Source organism: Oncorhynchus tshawytscha, linkage group LG07 (genome assembly GCF_018296145.1).
Source record: "Oncorhynchus tshawytscha isolate Ot180627B linkage group LG07, Otsh_v2.0, whole genome shotgun sequence".
Taxonomy (NCBI): Eukaryota; Metazoa; Chordata; class Actinopteri; order Salmoniformes; family Salmonidae; genus Oncorhynchus; species Oncorhynchus tshawytscha.
In genome coordinates this window covers 53805122-53821904 of record NC_056435.1, presented here as the reverse complement: position 1 = coordinate 53821904, position 16783 = coordinate 53805122, and the positions used below count along the sequence as shown (strand labels likewise).

The window sequence follows — 16783 nt, the reverse complement described above, 5'->3', positions numbered from 1 at the left end:
ACCTGTCTTTGTGCTGGTCTCCACCCCCTTTCAGGTTCTGCATCTGTCCTCGTGCTCCTAGACCTTAGTGCTGCTTTTGATACCATCGATCACATTCTTTTGGAGAGATTGGAAACCCAAATTGGTCTACACGGACAAGTTCTGGCCTGGTTTAGATCTTATCTGTCGGAAAGATATCAGTTTGTCTCTGTGAATGGTTTGTCCTCTGACAAATCAACTGTAAATTTTGGTGTTCCTCAAGGTTCCGTTTTAGGACCACTATTGTTTTCACTATATATTTTACCTATTGGGGATGTCATTCGAAAACATAATGTTAACTTTCACTGCTATGCAGATGACACACAGCTGTACATTTCAATGAAACATGGTGAAGCCCCAAAATTGCCCTCGCTAGAAGCATGTGCTTCAGACATAAGGAAGTGGATGGATGCAAACTTTCTACTTTTAAACTCGGACAAAACAGAGATGCTTGTTCTAGGTCCCAAGAAACAAAGAGATCTTCTGTTGAATCTGACAATCAATCTTAATGGTTGTACAGTCGTCTCAAATAAAACCATGAAGGACCTCGGGATTACTCTGGACCCTGATCTCTCTTTTGAAGAACATATCAAGACTGTTTCAAGGACAGCTTTTTTCCAGCTAGGTACCATTGCAAAAATCAGAAACTTTCTGTCCAAAAATGATGCAGAAAAATGAATCCATACTTTTGTCACTTCTAGGTTAGACTACTGCAATGCTCTACTTTCTGGCTACCCGGATAAAGCACTAAATAAACTTCAGTTAGTGCTAAATATGGCTGCTTGAATCCTGACTAGAACCAACTTTTTTTCTAAATTTCATATTACTCCAGTGCTAGCCTCACTACACTGGCTTCCTGTCAAGGCAAGGGCTGATTTCAAGGTTTTACTGCTACCATACAAAGCATTACATGGGCTTGCTCCTACCTATCTCTCTAATTTGGTCCTGCCGTACATACCTACACGTACGCTACGGTCACAAGACGCAGGCCTCCTAATTGTCCCTAGAATTTCTAAGCAAACAGCTGGAGGCAGGGCTTTCTCCTATAGAGCTCCATTTTTATTGAATGGTCTGCCTACCCATGTGAGAGACGCAAACTCGGTCTCAACCTTTAAGTCTTTACTGAAGACTCATCTCTTCAGTGGGTCATATGATTGAGTGTAGTCTGGCCCAGGAGTGTGAAGGTGAACGGAAAGGCTCTGGAGCAATGAACCGCCCTTGCTGTCTCTGCCTGGCCGGTTCCCCTCTTTCCACTGGGATTCTCTGCCTCTAACCCTATTACAGGGGCTGAGTCACTGACTTACTAGGGCTCTTTCATACCGTCCCTAGGAGGGGTGCGTCACTTGAGTGGGTTGAGTCACTGATGTGATCTTCCTGTCTGGGTTGGCGCCCCCCCTTGGGTTGTACCATGGCAGAGATCTTTGTGGGCTATACTCGGCCTTGTATCAGGATGGTAAGTTGGTGGTTGAAGATATCCCTCTAGTGGTGTGGTGGCCGTGCTTTGGCAAAGTGGGTGGGGTTATATCCTTCCTGTTTGGCCCTGTCCGGGGGTGTCATCGGATGGGGCCACAGTGTCTCCTGACCCCTCCTGTCTCAGCCTCCAGTATTTATGCTGCAGTAGTTTGTGTGTCGGGGGGCTAGGGTCAGTTTGTTATATCTGGAGTACTTCTCCTGTCCCATCCAGTGTCCTGTGTGAATTTAAGTATGCTCTCTCTAATTCTCTCTTTCTCTCGGAGGACCTGAGCCCTAGGACCATGCCTCAGGACTACCTGACATGATGCCGTGCTGCTGCTCCAGTTTCAACTGTTCTGCCTGTGATTATTATTATTTGACCATGCTGGTCATTTATGAACATTTTAACATCTTGGCCATGTTCTGTTATAATCTCCACCCGGCACAGCCAGAAGAGGACTTGCCACCCCACATAGCCTGGTTCCTCTCTATGTTTCTTCCTATGTTTTGGCCTTTCTAGGGAGTTTTTCCTAGCCAACGTGCTTCTACACCTGCATTGCTTGCTTGTTTGGGGTTTTAGGCTGGGTTTCTGTACAGCACTTTGAGATATCAGCTGATGTACGAAGGGCTATATAAATATGTTTGATTTATGTAAATGTGATATATCCAGTTGTATTTTATTATACATTTTCAAAAATTCTAAAAACCTGTTGTTGCTTTGTCATTATGGTGTATAGATTGATGAGGGGAAAAAACATTTTAATCCACTTTAGAATAAGGCTGTAATGTAACAAAATGTGGAAAAAGTCAAGGGGTCTGAATCCTTTCTGAATGAACTGTACATACTGTATCTATCGCAATTTCTTCAAACCCCTGCACACTGACTCTGTACTGGTACCCCGTGTATATAGCCTAACTGTCGTTGCTCATTGTGTATTTACAGTTGAAGTCAGAAGTTTACATACACTTAGGTTGTAGTCATTAAAACTAGTTTTTCAACCATTCTACACATTTCTTGTTAATAAACTATAGTTTTGGCAAGTCGGTTAGGACATCTACTTTGTGCATGACACAGGTTATTTTTCCAACAATTATTTACAGACAGAGTATTTCACTTAATTCACTGTGTCACAATTCCAGTGCGTCAGAAGTTTACATACACTAAGTTGACTGTGCCTTTAAACAGCTTGGAAAATTCACCAAAATGATGTCATGGGTTTAGAAGCTTCTGATTGGCTAATTGACATAATTTTAGTCAATTGGAGGTGTACCTGTGGATGTATATCAAGGCCTACCTTCAAACTTAGTGCCTCTTAGCTTGACTTCATGGGAAAATCAAAAGAAATCAGCCAAAACCATCCTTGGGAGCAATTTCCAAATGCTTGAAGGTACCCCGTTCATCTGTACAAACATGAATACGCAAGTATAAAAACCATGGGACCACGCAGCTGTCATACCGCTCAGGAAAGAGATGTGTCTCCTAGAGATAAACATACTTTGGTGCAAAAAGTGCAAATCAATCCCAGAACAACAGCAAAGGACCTTGTGAAGATGCTGGAAGAAACAGGTACAAAAGTATCTATAGACACAGTAAAACGAGTCCTATATCGACACTGCTCCAAAACTGCCATAAAAAAGCCAGACTACGGTTTGCAACTGCACATGGGGACAAAGATCATACTTTTTGGAGAAATGTCCTCTGGTCTGATGAAACAAAAATAGAACTGTTTGGCCATAATGACCATCAATTTGTTTGGAGGAAAAAGGGCGAGGCTTGCAAGCCGAAGAACACCATCCCAACCGTGAAGTACGGGGGTGGCAGCATCATGTTGTGGGTGTGCTTTGCTGCAGGAGGGACTGGTGCACTTCACAAAATAGATGGCATCATGAGGAAAGGACAATTGTGGATATATTGAAGCAACATTTCAAAACATCAGTCAGGAACTAAAAGCTTGGTCGCAAATGTGTCTTCCAAATGGACAATGACCCAAGCATACTTCCAAAGTTGTGTCAAAATGGCTTAAGGACAACAAAGTCAAGGTATTGGAGTGGCCATCACAAAGCCCTGACCTCAATCCTTTAGAAAATTTGTGGGCAGAACTGAAAAAGTGTGTGTGTAAGCAAGGAGGCCTACAAACCTGACTCAGTTACACCAGCTTTGTCAGGAGGAATGGGCCAAAATTCACCCAACTTATTGTGGGAAGCTTGTGGAAGGCTACCCGAAACGTTTGACCCAAGTTAAACAATTTAAAGGCAATGCTACCAAATACTAATTGGGGGTATGTAAACTTCTGACCCACTGGGAATGTGATGAAATAAATAAAAGCTGAAATAAATCACTCTACTGTTATTCTGACATCTCACATTAAAATAAAGTGGTGATCCTAACTGACCTAAAACAGGGAATGTTTACTGGGATTGAATGTCAGGATTTGTGAAAAATTGAGTTGAAATGTAGTTGGCTAAGGTGTATGTATACTTCCGACTTCAACAGTATTTACAAAGCATGTGACAATTAAAATTGTATTTGATAACAGTACAACCTGTAACGGTTTTCTTCCGTTGAAGGAGAGGAGGACCAAAATGCAGCGTGGTTAGTGTTCAACATTTTTAATAAGGACAACAAACGTGAACACTACAAAACAACAGATGTGGGGGGAAAAACCCAAAACAGTCCTATCTGGTGCTTAGACACAAAGACAGAAGACAACCACCCACAAAACAGGCTACCTAAATATGGTTCCCAATCAGAGACAATGACTAACACCTGCCTCTGATTGAGAACCATATCAGGCCAAACATAGAAAGACAAACTAGACATACAACATAGAATGCTCACTCAGCTCACGTCCTGACCAACATTAAAACAAAGAAAACACAAAAGAACTATGGTCAGAACGTGACACAACCCAATTCAAACCTTGCCTTATACTTTGGTCAATCTGACAAATACACAACACCAGGTTGAAGTACATCAAAACCAATACTTTATTTAATGTATAGCAATACAATTTACGTATTAAATAGCACTATTAAACTTCAATAACATGATATCATATAACAGTACCATAGTAATGCAACACCATGGTACAATCATACAATGACAGAATATAATAAATGGAAAAAACATTTCTTTATCTTCAAGTTTACAAAATAGAATGAATGCTGAACTTGCTTAGATGGATTGAGTCAGCAAACTTTACTCAGTGACTCCCTGGATGTTTTCCATCCATAGCACAAATTGGTCTGATATTCAAAAGGGGAGTAATAACATTCTTTACCCAGACAGAACAAAAAAATAATCATGGTACCTTATTCCCTATATAGTGCACTCTTTTTCACCAAAAGTATTTTATTTGATTTAACCTCTATTGAACTAGGCAAGTCAGCTAAGAACAAAATCCCTATGGGACTCCCAATCACGGCCGGTTGTGATACAGCCTGGAATCGAACCAGGGTCTGTAGTGACGCCTCTAGCACTGAGATGCAGTGCCTTAGAATGCTGTGCCACTCAGGAGCCCAAAAGTATGGCGCTATATAGAGAATAGGGTGCTATTTTAGATGCAGTAATGGACTTGTGCTGGAATGTGATGTCGGTCTACATGTTTATTTGGAGCCTTGGGGCTCTATTCGCTGAAGCCTTACAGATTGTGTTATAGAAATGTAAAGGTCATTTCCGAAATGCAGCGTTTCCGTGAATGCAGTCTCCGCTAACGCTGGAACATTGCCTTTAAATTTCTATCAAGTTGTAACGCTGAACTTCTGCCACACAGATTGAATAGAGCCCTTAATTCCTACATACTCTCCACAAATGCAATGAGTGAGAGTAGGATAATGTTAAAGAAAAAAGCTTAATATGAAAATATAAAGGTCTATGATGATCACACAGCATAGATTATAACTTCCAAGAAGATTGGTCCTTGAAGTAAATATGTACATGACCTTGAAATAGCAAATTACACTGTTATAAATGAAATATGTATAAAGCATAAAGTTAATAATAACAATAATAGTTACAGGCAAAAAAAATGTTTTGCTGCCAATAACCATTTCGTGACAAATGAGCATGTAGGCTGTGTTTACACAGGCAGTGCTATTCTGATATTTTTTTCACTAATTGGTCTTTCGACCAATCAGATCTGAAAAAGATCTGATGTAAAAAAAAATCTAGGATTGGTCAAAAGAGTTAGGCAGCCTGTGTAAATGCAGCCATAGTAAGTCAGGACTTTTCTTCAAATGTTGGAGAGTTGTGACTTCATTTAACAAGATACTCGTTGAGAGAGAAGAGCAAAAAATAGGAACAAATAGGAAAATACAGCATGTATGTATCAGTACAGGGTACAGCTACAGGATACAGTATATATGGGTAAAGTAGATGTATGTATCAGTACAGGGTACAGCTACAGGATACAGTATAGATGGGTAAAGTACATATTGTGGTTTGGTGTAGGCGTTAGATAAAAACAACCTATTTTAGCCCAGTTTAAACAACATGGAGCAGTATGGACTGACACATTGGACTGGGTTTTAGGATAAAAGCTTCATGTGACACTTGTTTACATTTTGGGCAAACAACTTTGTTGCAATTTTCAACCATGTCTTTGGTTATAATGACAGTAAAACACTTCACCCTCCAGATTATGTTTAGACCAAGAACTCCATTCATATGGTAAAATGAAAGCCGTGTTTAATATGACGTAAACTCTGTTGTAATGGAACAATTGATGCCAGACGAGTCACATGTAGACCTGGGTTTAGAAACTAACTAGTATCATTTATTAAAACAAAATTGACAATATGGGTCTCAGTGTGTCCAAGCACCAATCCACACAAGGCGAGAGGAGGAATGACAGAGTATACAAAACCAGCTGCTTAATATGATCAAGTATATATTCATATGGATTACAAAACAATAGAAATCGTAATATAAAGCAATGAATGTTCACAGTAGTTGTTGTAATACCACTTTAAAAAAATCTAAGTAATGGGTACAATTTACAAATAGAATAGAGATATTTGGGTAATAAAGGAATAGCATGTATAATCTACAGATTATAAATGCTCCTGGGATAAGGTGGGTTTTACTGAATAAGAAGCGTTGGGTATACTTTATTTGGATAGTCCTGATAGAGCATCTACAGATGGACTACAGATGGGCATACCCTCAACAAACGATCTGTTGATAAGCAACTGCTTGCTAAGGTTACGGTCAGAGTCAGGTATAGAATAAGGTTTAGGGTAAGGGTTAAATTTAGGATAAGGGTTAGGGCTAGTAGAGTTGAAATCTTACTGATAAACCTGTAGAGCATCTACAGACAGACTACGACAATAAAGTCTTACCGAAGAGTTGACCCGATGTGTTGCAATGCTTGTTAAGTGAGCTGTACTGTCATACACTGAACTCTGATAATCTGTATTGAGAAATCTATTGGACTGGATCATGTTGACCTTCAGGGTTGTCCTTGGTCCTCATTCTTCATTCATTGAAGCTAAAGTCTGTTCTTTGCCACAATCCAAAGAGATCCAATGAGTGTAGAGTACAGTGGAGCCAGGGTCTCGTTAATGGTACTGCATTATCTAACGGGGTTTTAGGCAGTAACACCGACAGTGTAGTGTAAACTGGACAGAGACGCTTTCTTTTTCCTCACGTGAAACAATGTAACAGTTAACAACTCTCAGCAGGATAACAATTAAGACAAACAATTATGAAGAAAAAAATAAATATCAAAAAAGTTTATATCAGTGTACAAAAGTAATCAGGTTATTCATTTAACCAATATTTCTGGCTAAAAAGGCCTCAAGGAAAGTCCGCCAAAGTTCTCTTTGTTCCTCAGAGTTGTACAAATGAAGTGCCTTCGGATGATGGTGTGGTCAGTCAGACCAGTAACCAGTCAGACCAGTCATATCAGAGACCAGTCAGACCAGCGACTCCATGCTCTCAGCAGGATCTGATTGGTCAATGATGACCACCACTCCATTAGTGTCCATGTAGATGGGGCTGATCCCACTGTCTCTGCTGCTCACCAGGCTCAGCATGGCCTTGTACAGGTACTGGTACTGCTCCTGGAGACAGACGCACAGGGAGAGAGGAAGACAGAGAGACAAATGTTACAACTTTAAATGATACTTCTAGGTCTATTCTAAGATTGTTGACATGTCAGAATGAGCAATGACAACCACCAAGTGATATTTGTTCCTATGACTGACTGGAGATTTTGCTTAAGTTAAAAAAGTTATTGCTTATTGGCGATTATTGAAGCCTGACAGCACCAAACCTTCTGACTGGGTCATGGGTGAACTCACTATGTCTGTGAAGACTCCCGGCCTCATGAGGTTGATCATCTTAGCCACCTGATAGACATCCACAGCCCCTTCACTCTCCAACTGCTGAGACAAGGTGGTGAGGGCACACAGAGTCCCTGCAGACACTGCCCCAAATCTACCAGGGACATGGAGGGACATGTTAACACACATACATACTCCTGATATACCAATACATGCATGCCGACACACACACTTACTCATCGTGTATAATGGTGGGTCCGTCTCGGGTCATAGCCTCCTCTTTGATGACGTTGATGAGCTCAAAGGTACCGCTGAGAGGGGCATCGGGGTTGGGCCATTTAGGGCACTGGAAATGTCTCACCTCCAGGACATAGTCATCCTGTTAGAGGGAGAGATATTAGACAAGACAGACAACTAGGACACTGAATATACAGTACCGCTACCTCAGGCCAGCACTGTAGTTTAGCTAAAGCCCATCTGATGACACGTAGTTTGTATTAATGGGAATAATTAACTTCTAAATGTATTCAAATACTACTTTCCTATCTAGCTTGAAGGATCACTCTGGGACACACATGGCCCTGCCATCTGCGTACAGGTATGACAGGGTCTGAGAGGGTTTTATACACTCACACAGGTGAGAGTTTACTTGTGAAAGGTCAACGGTGAAGGGTTACTGTACCTGCGTGGCCTCCAAGATGAAGTCGTGGATGATGATCTGTTCTTCGTTGGAGAGACACAGTCTGTCCTTGCTGATCAGGGTGACGGTGAAAGCTAGGCAGTTCATTGCCTCCTCTCTGCTCGGCCAGTACACAAACTCATCCTCAGCCTAAATACACATACAGCAGACATACAGGTTAGATGTGTGTAATGTATGTGTGTGTAACCAGGCGAGAACAGTAGAGCGCTACTTGACTAAATGTTGTAACCTTCTGGCCAGCTACTCTACTCACCAAACCATGGTTGTCTGCAAGCATGACGATGATTTGGGCATTGTGGTCCCAGATCATTCTCCAGAAGTCTGTGGTGGTGTGGGGTAAAGGATGCTGGGTAATGATGAACTCATTACTCCTGTAGTAACCCTGCGTGGCCCATGGTTGAAGATCAATATGTAAGCACTCATACATAGTCAACAACTCAGAAAATCTTCTATAACATGATTACCCAATTACTTTTACGTTGTCTAAACATCAGAAGGTGTCTGTTGGGTTTTGTGTCTATTGTGTCCGTTAGGTTTTACATTTGATCTAAATGAGTTTTAAAAAGTTACGGTCGGAATGTGATGAGTACTGTGTACAGGCCCTTGTCTCAATTTCTCAGTATTAATTATTCCTTATAATACATAATTGACTATTATTCAGTAAGAGGCTTCACACAATAACAGTTTGAAATGCAGAGTAATTATAATCATCAAGGGAACAGAAGATATCATTAGACAGAGTGTGTGTGGTGAGCATTGTGTGGTGTGTGCGGTATAGCAGTATCATACCATTATGTAGGAGGCATTGATATAGTCTGTGCCTTTCATTCCAGGGAGAGGGGCCAGTCCTACACGAGCTCGTTCCGCTAGAGCGGGAGAAAAAATACATGCATTCAATCACACCCACGGCGTTAGGGTGCCATGATACAGTACTAGATAATAATGAACATACAGTAATTGTTGCTGTGGCAACTAAAGCACTTTCTCTATGGCATAATAACATGGCCGGGTAAATAAACTCAAACTCTTTCTATAATGTCTCGGGGTGACCTGGCAAAGCATGACACCTCATTATCTCACTCAGTGCAGTAGATGATGGGGAATTAACAGGGTAATTGATAATGTAGCCTAGGATAGTATCTATAGAAATACTGTCCTCACATGGAACTACTGAGGAGTTGCGGTTCTTCTCCTTGTTGCAGTCTTTCTGGGCGCTGAAACACTCCACGAAGCTGCCGTTACTCTGGGTCAGCAGCTGGAGAGATAGAGGTAGCAAGACCGTGCTGTGAGATAGAAAACCTCACCACGAACGGGTTTAATGTTTATTATGTGTGTATGTGACATGTATTACAGTGTTCAGTACACTGTAGTCCTTCAACTATGGAGTCTCTAAAAGGCTCTGTTCCTTATAGTTTGAAAGACATACAGTACGAACTACACTATGCTACACCAAAGGAGGCTGGGGTTCATCATACCCTGAACTGCTTGTCGAGGCGGGTGCGGCCCCCCAGGCCGGGGGTGAGGATGCTGTTGACGTAACCATGGAGCTGCCAGGCGGGTACCTCTGTCTCACTGCCCAGGATGGCCTCCATCAGGGCATCATGGATGAACACATACTGCTCCTATAGTCCAAGGGGAAGGGCAGAGGGAGGAGGAATTAGACTGGAGAGAACCACTGAGCTTATGGAGGAGATCTCTCTAGCTAGTGTAACATTGTGTAGGAGATGACATTCCCTTCGGCAGTTACTGTAGCTGTATGAACTTTGTAGGTTTATCGGAGGTGTCATTTGTCACACACACAAACACACACACCTCTGTCTGGACCAGGTAGTTGCGTTGTGTGCGGATGTGTTTGAGAAAGCCCCAGACGTTGACTGTGCTTTTGTCTTTGATCTGCTGCAGCATGCTGTCGAGGACGATGTACGTACCCGTCCTCCCGACTCCAGCACTACACAACCAAAACACATGTTACCTACTAACTACCACAGGAGACCCATAGAAGGAGCTGTATTACTGATCGTAATCAATGAAAACTAGTGGTGTTTCTGATTACTTCTTATGATGAGGAAGATGATTTTGTGCACTAGGATAGAGCATTGCCCTCTCTGCAGTAAACATGGGCGTAATCCATGTTTAGAGAACATCATTTTTCGAGAGAGCTATTGTACCTGCAGTGCACTAGAACAGGGCCCATGCCAGGTGCGCGTGCTGCAGAGGAGCGCCCTATAAAGGTGAGGACAGGTAGGGTGTATTCCGGAACGCCCATGTCAGGCCACTGGGTGTAGTGATACTGGATCACCATCCGCTCGTTCTGACGCCCCTTCGGGTTGCCCTTCTGACCCTGAAACAACATGGATGACATTTAAGATTGAACTGGCTGGAGTATGTCCACTTGGCAGATACGAAAGAATAAGGCACACAAGGGAAGACCTGCTGGCTAAAGGGCCAATTTCCTTAGGCCTAGTCCAAAAACAATTTCCTTAGGCCTAGTCCAAAAACGACTTCCTTAGGCCTAGTCCAAAAACAATTTCCTTGGGCCTAGTCCAAAAACAATTTCCTTAGGCCTAGTCCAAAAACAATTTCCTTAGGCCTAGTCCAAAAACAATTTCCTTAGGCCTAGTCCAAAAACAATTTCCTTAGGCCTAGTCCAAAAACAATTTCCTTAGGCCTAGTCCAAAAACAATTTCAATGGAGGATTTCTATTGAACATGATTCTTAGTGATTTTATCCAGGACTGGGTTTAATGTGTGTCCGGGGAAAGCAGCCCTAAGCGGAGGTGTCCCCAACACAAGCACTATGGACAAACATCTCAGTAGTACTGTAGACGTACTGTACGGGTATTGTAGCACTGGGACATACCTTTTTGACTTTGGTGTTCCGTATGAGGAATTGTCTCAGTGTGTAACAGGCGTGAACTTTAGTACTCTTTAGAGTCACCACAATGTTGCCATACTCCTCACTGCTCTCTGTGGGCCAGTATTGGTCACATTTTCTCTGTGAAAGACAACAGTATTAATCTTCTCTGAAAAAGACAACAGTATTAATCTAATCTTCTCTGAAAAAGACAACAGTATTAATCTAATCTTCTCTGAAAAAGACAACAGTTTTAATCTTCTCTGAAAAAGACAACAGTATTAATCTAATCTTCTCTGAAAAAGACAACAGTATTAATCTAATCTTCTCTGAAAAAGACAACAGTATTAATCTAATCTTCTCTGAAAAAGACAACAGTATTAATCTAATCTTCTCTGAAAAAGACAACAGTATTAATCTAATCTTCTCTGAAAAAGACAACAGTATTAATCAAATCTTCTCTGAAAAAGACAACAGTATTAATCTAATCTTCTCTGAAAAAGACAACAGTATTAATCTTAACTTCCCTGTCAAACAACAATATGATACGCTCTTTAAAAGCCAGCTGTATATCATCCATTGTGAAAGACAACAGTAACACCAACAGTCAGAGAGAGACCACCTACCCTTCCTTTCTCTACCAGGTTGGTGATCATGACGATGATACCGGTGTTCTGTTCCCACACCATCCTCCAGAAGTCCTCGAACGTGGACTTGAGAGGGCCCTGGGCGGCGATGTAGGCCTTGGGATGGTTGTAACCCTGTTGAGAGGAGACGAGGGGCTGAGTGACAATAGTACACTCACACAGAGCCCAAGTACAGTACACATAAGGTGAGTACAAGAGCATATAAAATGACAGAGAAAGAGAACACAGCATACATAAAAACACTTAGAATAGCAACTAAATACATCTAAAGCAGTTGGTTGACCTACATCTACATAGTTAGCGTTCATGTAGTCACTGTGTTTAGCATCCTTGCCAGCCAGGGGTCGTAACTTCACCCTACTGTGATCGTCTGGGAGATAGATGAAAGGAATATTAATCTCATTCTGCATTGCCTTTTTAACATCACACATGAATATAACAGGCTGTCAGTGTTGACTTACAGGCCACGATGTTGATGTATCTGTTTTTGTGCTTGTTGTCAGGATGATTGGAATGTTCTGCAGTGATCTTAAGGTCCACCGTACAACGCTGAACCTCCTAGGGAGAGAGGGGTCAAAACTATTTATTTTTCAAACAGCAAATGGTCTGATCAGTTAATATCAAATGGTCTGATATGTTTGAAATATATTATTATCTTACGGTTTGTATAGTTGTGTGTGTATCCATACTAGAGGTCGACCGATTATGATTTTTCAGCGCCGATACCGATTATTGGAGGACCAAAGAGCCGATACCGATTAATTGGACGATTTATTTGTTTATTTGTAACAATAACAATTACAACAATACTGAATGAACACTTATTTTAACTTAATATAATACATCAATAAAATCAATTTAGCCTCATCTAAATAATGAAACATTTTCAATTTGGTTTAAATAATGCAAAATCAAAGTGTTGGAGAAGAAAGTAAAAGTGCAATATGTGCTATATAAGAAAGCTAACGTTTCAGTTCCTTGCTCAGAACATGAGAACATATGAAAGCTGGTCGTTCCTTTTAACATGAGTCTTCAATATTCCCAGGTAAGAAGTTTTAGGTTCTAATTATTATAGGAATTATAGGACTATTTCCCTCTATACCATTTGTATTTCATTAACCTATGACTATTGGATGCCCTTATAGGCACTTTAGTATTGCCAGTTTAACAGTACAGCTTCCGTCCCTCTCCTCGCTCCTCCCTGAGTTCAAACCAGTAACACAACGATAACAGCCAGCATCGAAGCAGCGTTACCCATGCAGAGCAAGGGAAACAACCACACCAAGGCTCAGAGAGAGTGACGTTTGATACGTTATTAGCGCACACTAACTAGCCAGCCATTTCACTTCGGTTACACCAGTCTCATCTCGGGAGTTGATACGCTCGAAGTCATAAACGGCGCAATGCTTGACGCACAACGAAGAGCTGCTGGCAAAACGCACAAAAGTCCTGTTTGAATGAATGTTTACGCGCCTGCTTCTGCCTACCACCGCTCAGTCAGATACTTAGATACTTCTATGCTCAGTCAGATTATATGCAAACACGCTAGATAATGTCTAGTAATATACTCAACCATGTGTAGTTAACTAGTGATTATGATTGATTGTTTTTTATAAGATAAGTTTAATGCTAGCTAGCAACTTACCTTGGCTTACTGCATTCGCGTAACAGGCAGTCTCCTTGTGGAGTGCAACGAGAGAGAGGCAGGTCGTTATGGCGTTGGACTAGTTAACTGTAAGGTTGCAAGATTGGATCCCCCGAGCTGACAAGGTGACAATCTGTCGTTCTGCCCCTGAACAAGGCAGTTAACCCACCGTTCCTAGGCCGTCATTGAAAATAAGAATGTTCTTAACTGACTTGATTAGTTAAATTTGTATAAAAAAAATAATAGGCAAATCGGTGCCCAAAAATACCGATTTCTGATTGTTATGAAAACTTGAAATCGGCCCTAATTAATCGGCCAATCTGATTAATCAGTCGACCTCTAATCCATACATCTGGGACAATTAGCCTAGTGTTGCGGCTGTATGTCTGTACTCTGTTTGATTGACATAGTATGAATAATGTAGGTTCACCTGCACCCACCTGTGTGCGTCTGTGTGTCTGTGTGCAGTGCGTGCAGTGTGTTCCCTCTGGAGAAGTGTTAGCTTTGAGCCTCCACCTGATCACAGAGACAGTGTGTTCCTGTCCAGCCAACCAGCAACTAGACTGTTAATTAACCTGCCTCACACTCAGCCATCTGCTCCACAACACACACTTCTTTCAGTATAAATACACTGAACAAAAATACACGTAAAATGTAAAGTGTTGGTCCCATGTTTCATGAGGTGAAATAAAAGATCCCAGAAATGTTCCATACGCACGAAAAGCTTATTTCTCTCAGATTTTGTGCACAAATTTGTTTACATCCCTGTTAGTGAGGATTTCTCTTTTTCCAAGATAATCCAACCACCTGAGAGGTGTGGCGTATCAAGAAGATTTTTAAACGGCATGATCATTACACAGGTACACCTTGTGCTGAGGAAAATAAAAAGGACACTCCAAAATGTGCAGTTTCATCACACAACACAATGCCACAGATGTCTCAAGTTGAGGGAGCATGTAATTGGCATGCTGACTACAGGAATGTCCACCAGAGCTGTTGCCAGATAATTTCATGTTAATTTCTCTCTCATAAACTGCCTCCAATGTCATTTTAGAGAATTTGGCAGTAGGTCCAACCGTCCTCACAACCGCAGACCACGTGTAACCACACCAGCCCAGGAGCTCCATATCCGGCTCCTTCACCTGCGGGATCCTTTGAGACCAGCCGCCCGGACTGCTGATGACACTGAGGAGTATTTCTGTCTGTAATAAAGCCCTTTTGTGGGGAAGAACTCATTTGAATTGGCTGGGCCTGGCTCCCCAGTGGGTGGGCCTATGCTGCGCTCCTGCCCAGTCATGTGAAATCTATAGATTAGGGCCTAATGGATTTCTTTTAATTGACTGATTTCCTGAAATGAACTGTAAATCAGTCAAATCGTTGTATTTATATATTTTTTCAGTATACATACTGCACATGCCCTGTACACGTCATAGTGTTTACACAAACATAGGCAGTACTGTACACACCTACACACTCACAGACATAGGCAGTAATGTACACACCTACACACTCACAGACATAGGCAGTACTGTACACAACTACACACACAGACAACATAAACCTGAATATCATAGACTCACAGACACACACTCCCCCTCAACAATCGGAGAAAGGCTGAGAGATCAAAATGTATTGTGTTACTTCCTACCTCAAACTCCTCAGAGAACCCGTGCAAGTTGTTGGAGTAGAGTTCCATGATGTGTTTGATGAACTGCCTGACAGGGATGGCATCCATGTCATCTGTAGGAAGACATACCACACTTAGAAAGACCCACATGTGGACATATCACACTTAGAAAGACACACATGTGGACATATCACACTTAGAAAGACACACATGTGGACATATCACACTTAGAAAGACACACATGTGGACATATCACACTTAGAAAGACACAAATGTGGACATATCACACTTAGAAAGACACACATGTGGACATATCACACTTAGAAAGACACACATGTGGACATATCACACTTAGAAAGACACAAATGTGGACATATCACACTTAGAAAGACACACATGTGGACATATCACACTTAGAAAGACACAAATGTGGACATATCACACTTAGAAAGACACACATGTGGACATATCACACTTAGAAAGACACACGTGGACATATCACACTTAGAAAGACACACATGTGGACATATCACACTTAGAAAGACACAAATGTGGACATATCACACTTAGAAAGACACAAATGTGGACATATCACACTTAGAAAGACACACATGTGGACATATCACACTTAGAAAGACACACGTGGACATATCACACTTAGAAAGACACACATGTGGACATATCACACTTAGAAAGACACAAATGTGGACATATCACACTTAGAAAGACACACATGTGGACATATCACACTTAGAAAGACACACATGTGGACATACCACACTTAGAAAGACCCACATGTGGACATATCACACTTAGAAAGACACAAATGTGGACATATCACACTTAGAAAGACACACATGTGGACATATCACACTTAGAAAGACACACATGTGGACATACCACACTTAGAAAGACCCACATGTGGACATATCACACTTAGAAAGACACACATGTGGACATATCACACTTAGAAAGACACACATGTGGACATATCACACTTAGAAAGACACAAATGTGGACATATCACACTTAGAAAGACACAACATATCACACTTAGAAAGACACACAATGGGACATATCACACTTAGAAAGACACAAATGTGGACATATCACACTTAGAAAGACACAAATGTGGACATATCACACTTAGAAAGACACAAATGTGGACATATCACACTTAGAAAGACACAAATGTGGACATATCACACTTAGAAAGACACATGTGGACATATCACACTTAGAAAGACACACATGTGGACATATCACACTTAGAAAGACACAAATGTGGACATATCACACTTAGAAAGACACAAATGTGGACATATCACACTTAGAAAGACACAAATGTGGACATATCACACTTAGAAAGACACAAATGTGGACATATCACACTTAGAAAGACACATGTGGACATATCACACTTAGAAAGACACAAATGTGGACATATCACACTTAGAAAGACACACATGTGGACATATCACACTTAGAAAGACACAAATGTGGACATATCACACTTAGAAAGACACAAATGTGGACATATCACACTTAGAAAGACA

The 16783-nt window shown here is 41.3% G+C and overlaps 1 protein-coding gene across 1 annotated transcript in view; it reads right to left on the bottom strand.

The window, feature by feature from the left end:
* Positions 1 to 6213: 6213 nt before the first annotated feature.
* Positions 6214 to 16783, bottom strand: part of LOC112255307 (receptor-type tyrosine-protein phosphatase gamma-like) — a 226989-nt gene continuing 216419 nt past the window's right edge. The window contains exons 15-29 of the mRNA XM_042324621.1: positions 15249 to 15340; positions 12417 to 12513; positions 12243 to 12325; positions 11935 to 12069; positions 11315 to 11449; positions 10624 to 10796; positions 10268 to 10403; positions 9931 to 10077; positions 9617 to 9710; positions 9245 to 9321; positions 8709 to 8837; positions 8438 to 8584; positions 7992 to 8134; positions 7774 to 7909; positions 6214 to 7533 (exon numbers count right to left, since the gene is read on the bottom strand). Of these exons, the coding sequence (XP_042180555.1) occupies positions 7387 to 7533; positions 7774 to 7909; positions 7992 to 8134; positions 8438 to 8584; positions 8709 to 8837; positions 9245 to 9321; positions 9617 to 9710; positions 9931 to 10077; positions 10268 to 10403; positions 10624 to 10796; positions 11315 to 11449; positions 11935 to 12069; positions 12243 to 12325; positions 12417 to 12513; positions 15249 to 15340 (1871 nt within the window). The 3' untranslated portion in view covers positions 6214 to 7386. The remainder of the gene's footprint in view (positions 7534 to 7773; positions 7910 to 7991; positions 8135 to 8437; positions 8585 to 8708; positions 8838 to 9244; positions 9322 to 9616; positions 9711 to 9930; positions 10078 to 10267; positions 10404 to 10623; positions 10797 to 11314; positions 11450 to 11934; positions 12070 to 12242; positions 12326 to 12416; positions 12514 to 15248; positions 15341 to 16783) is intronic.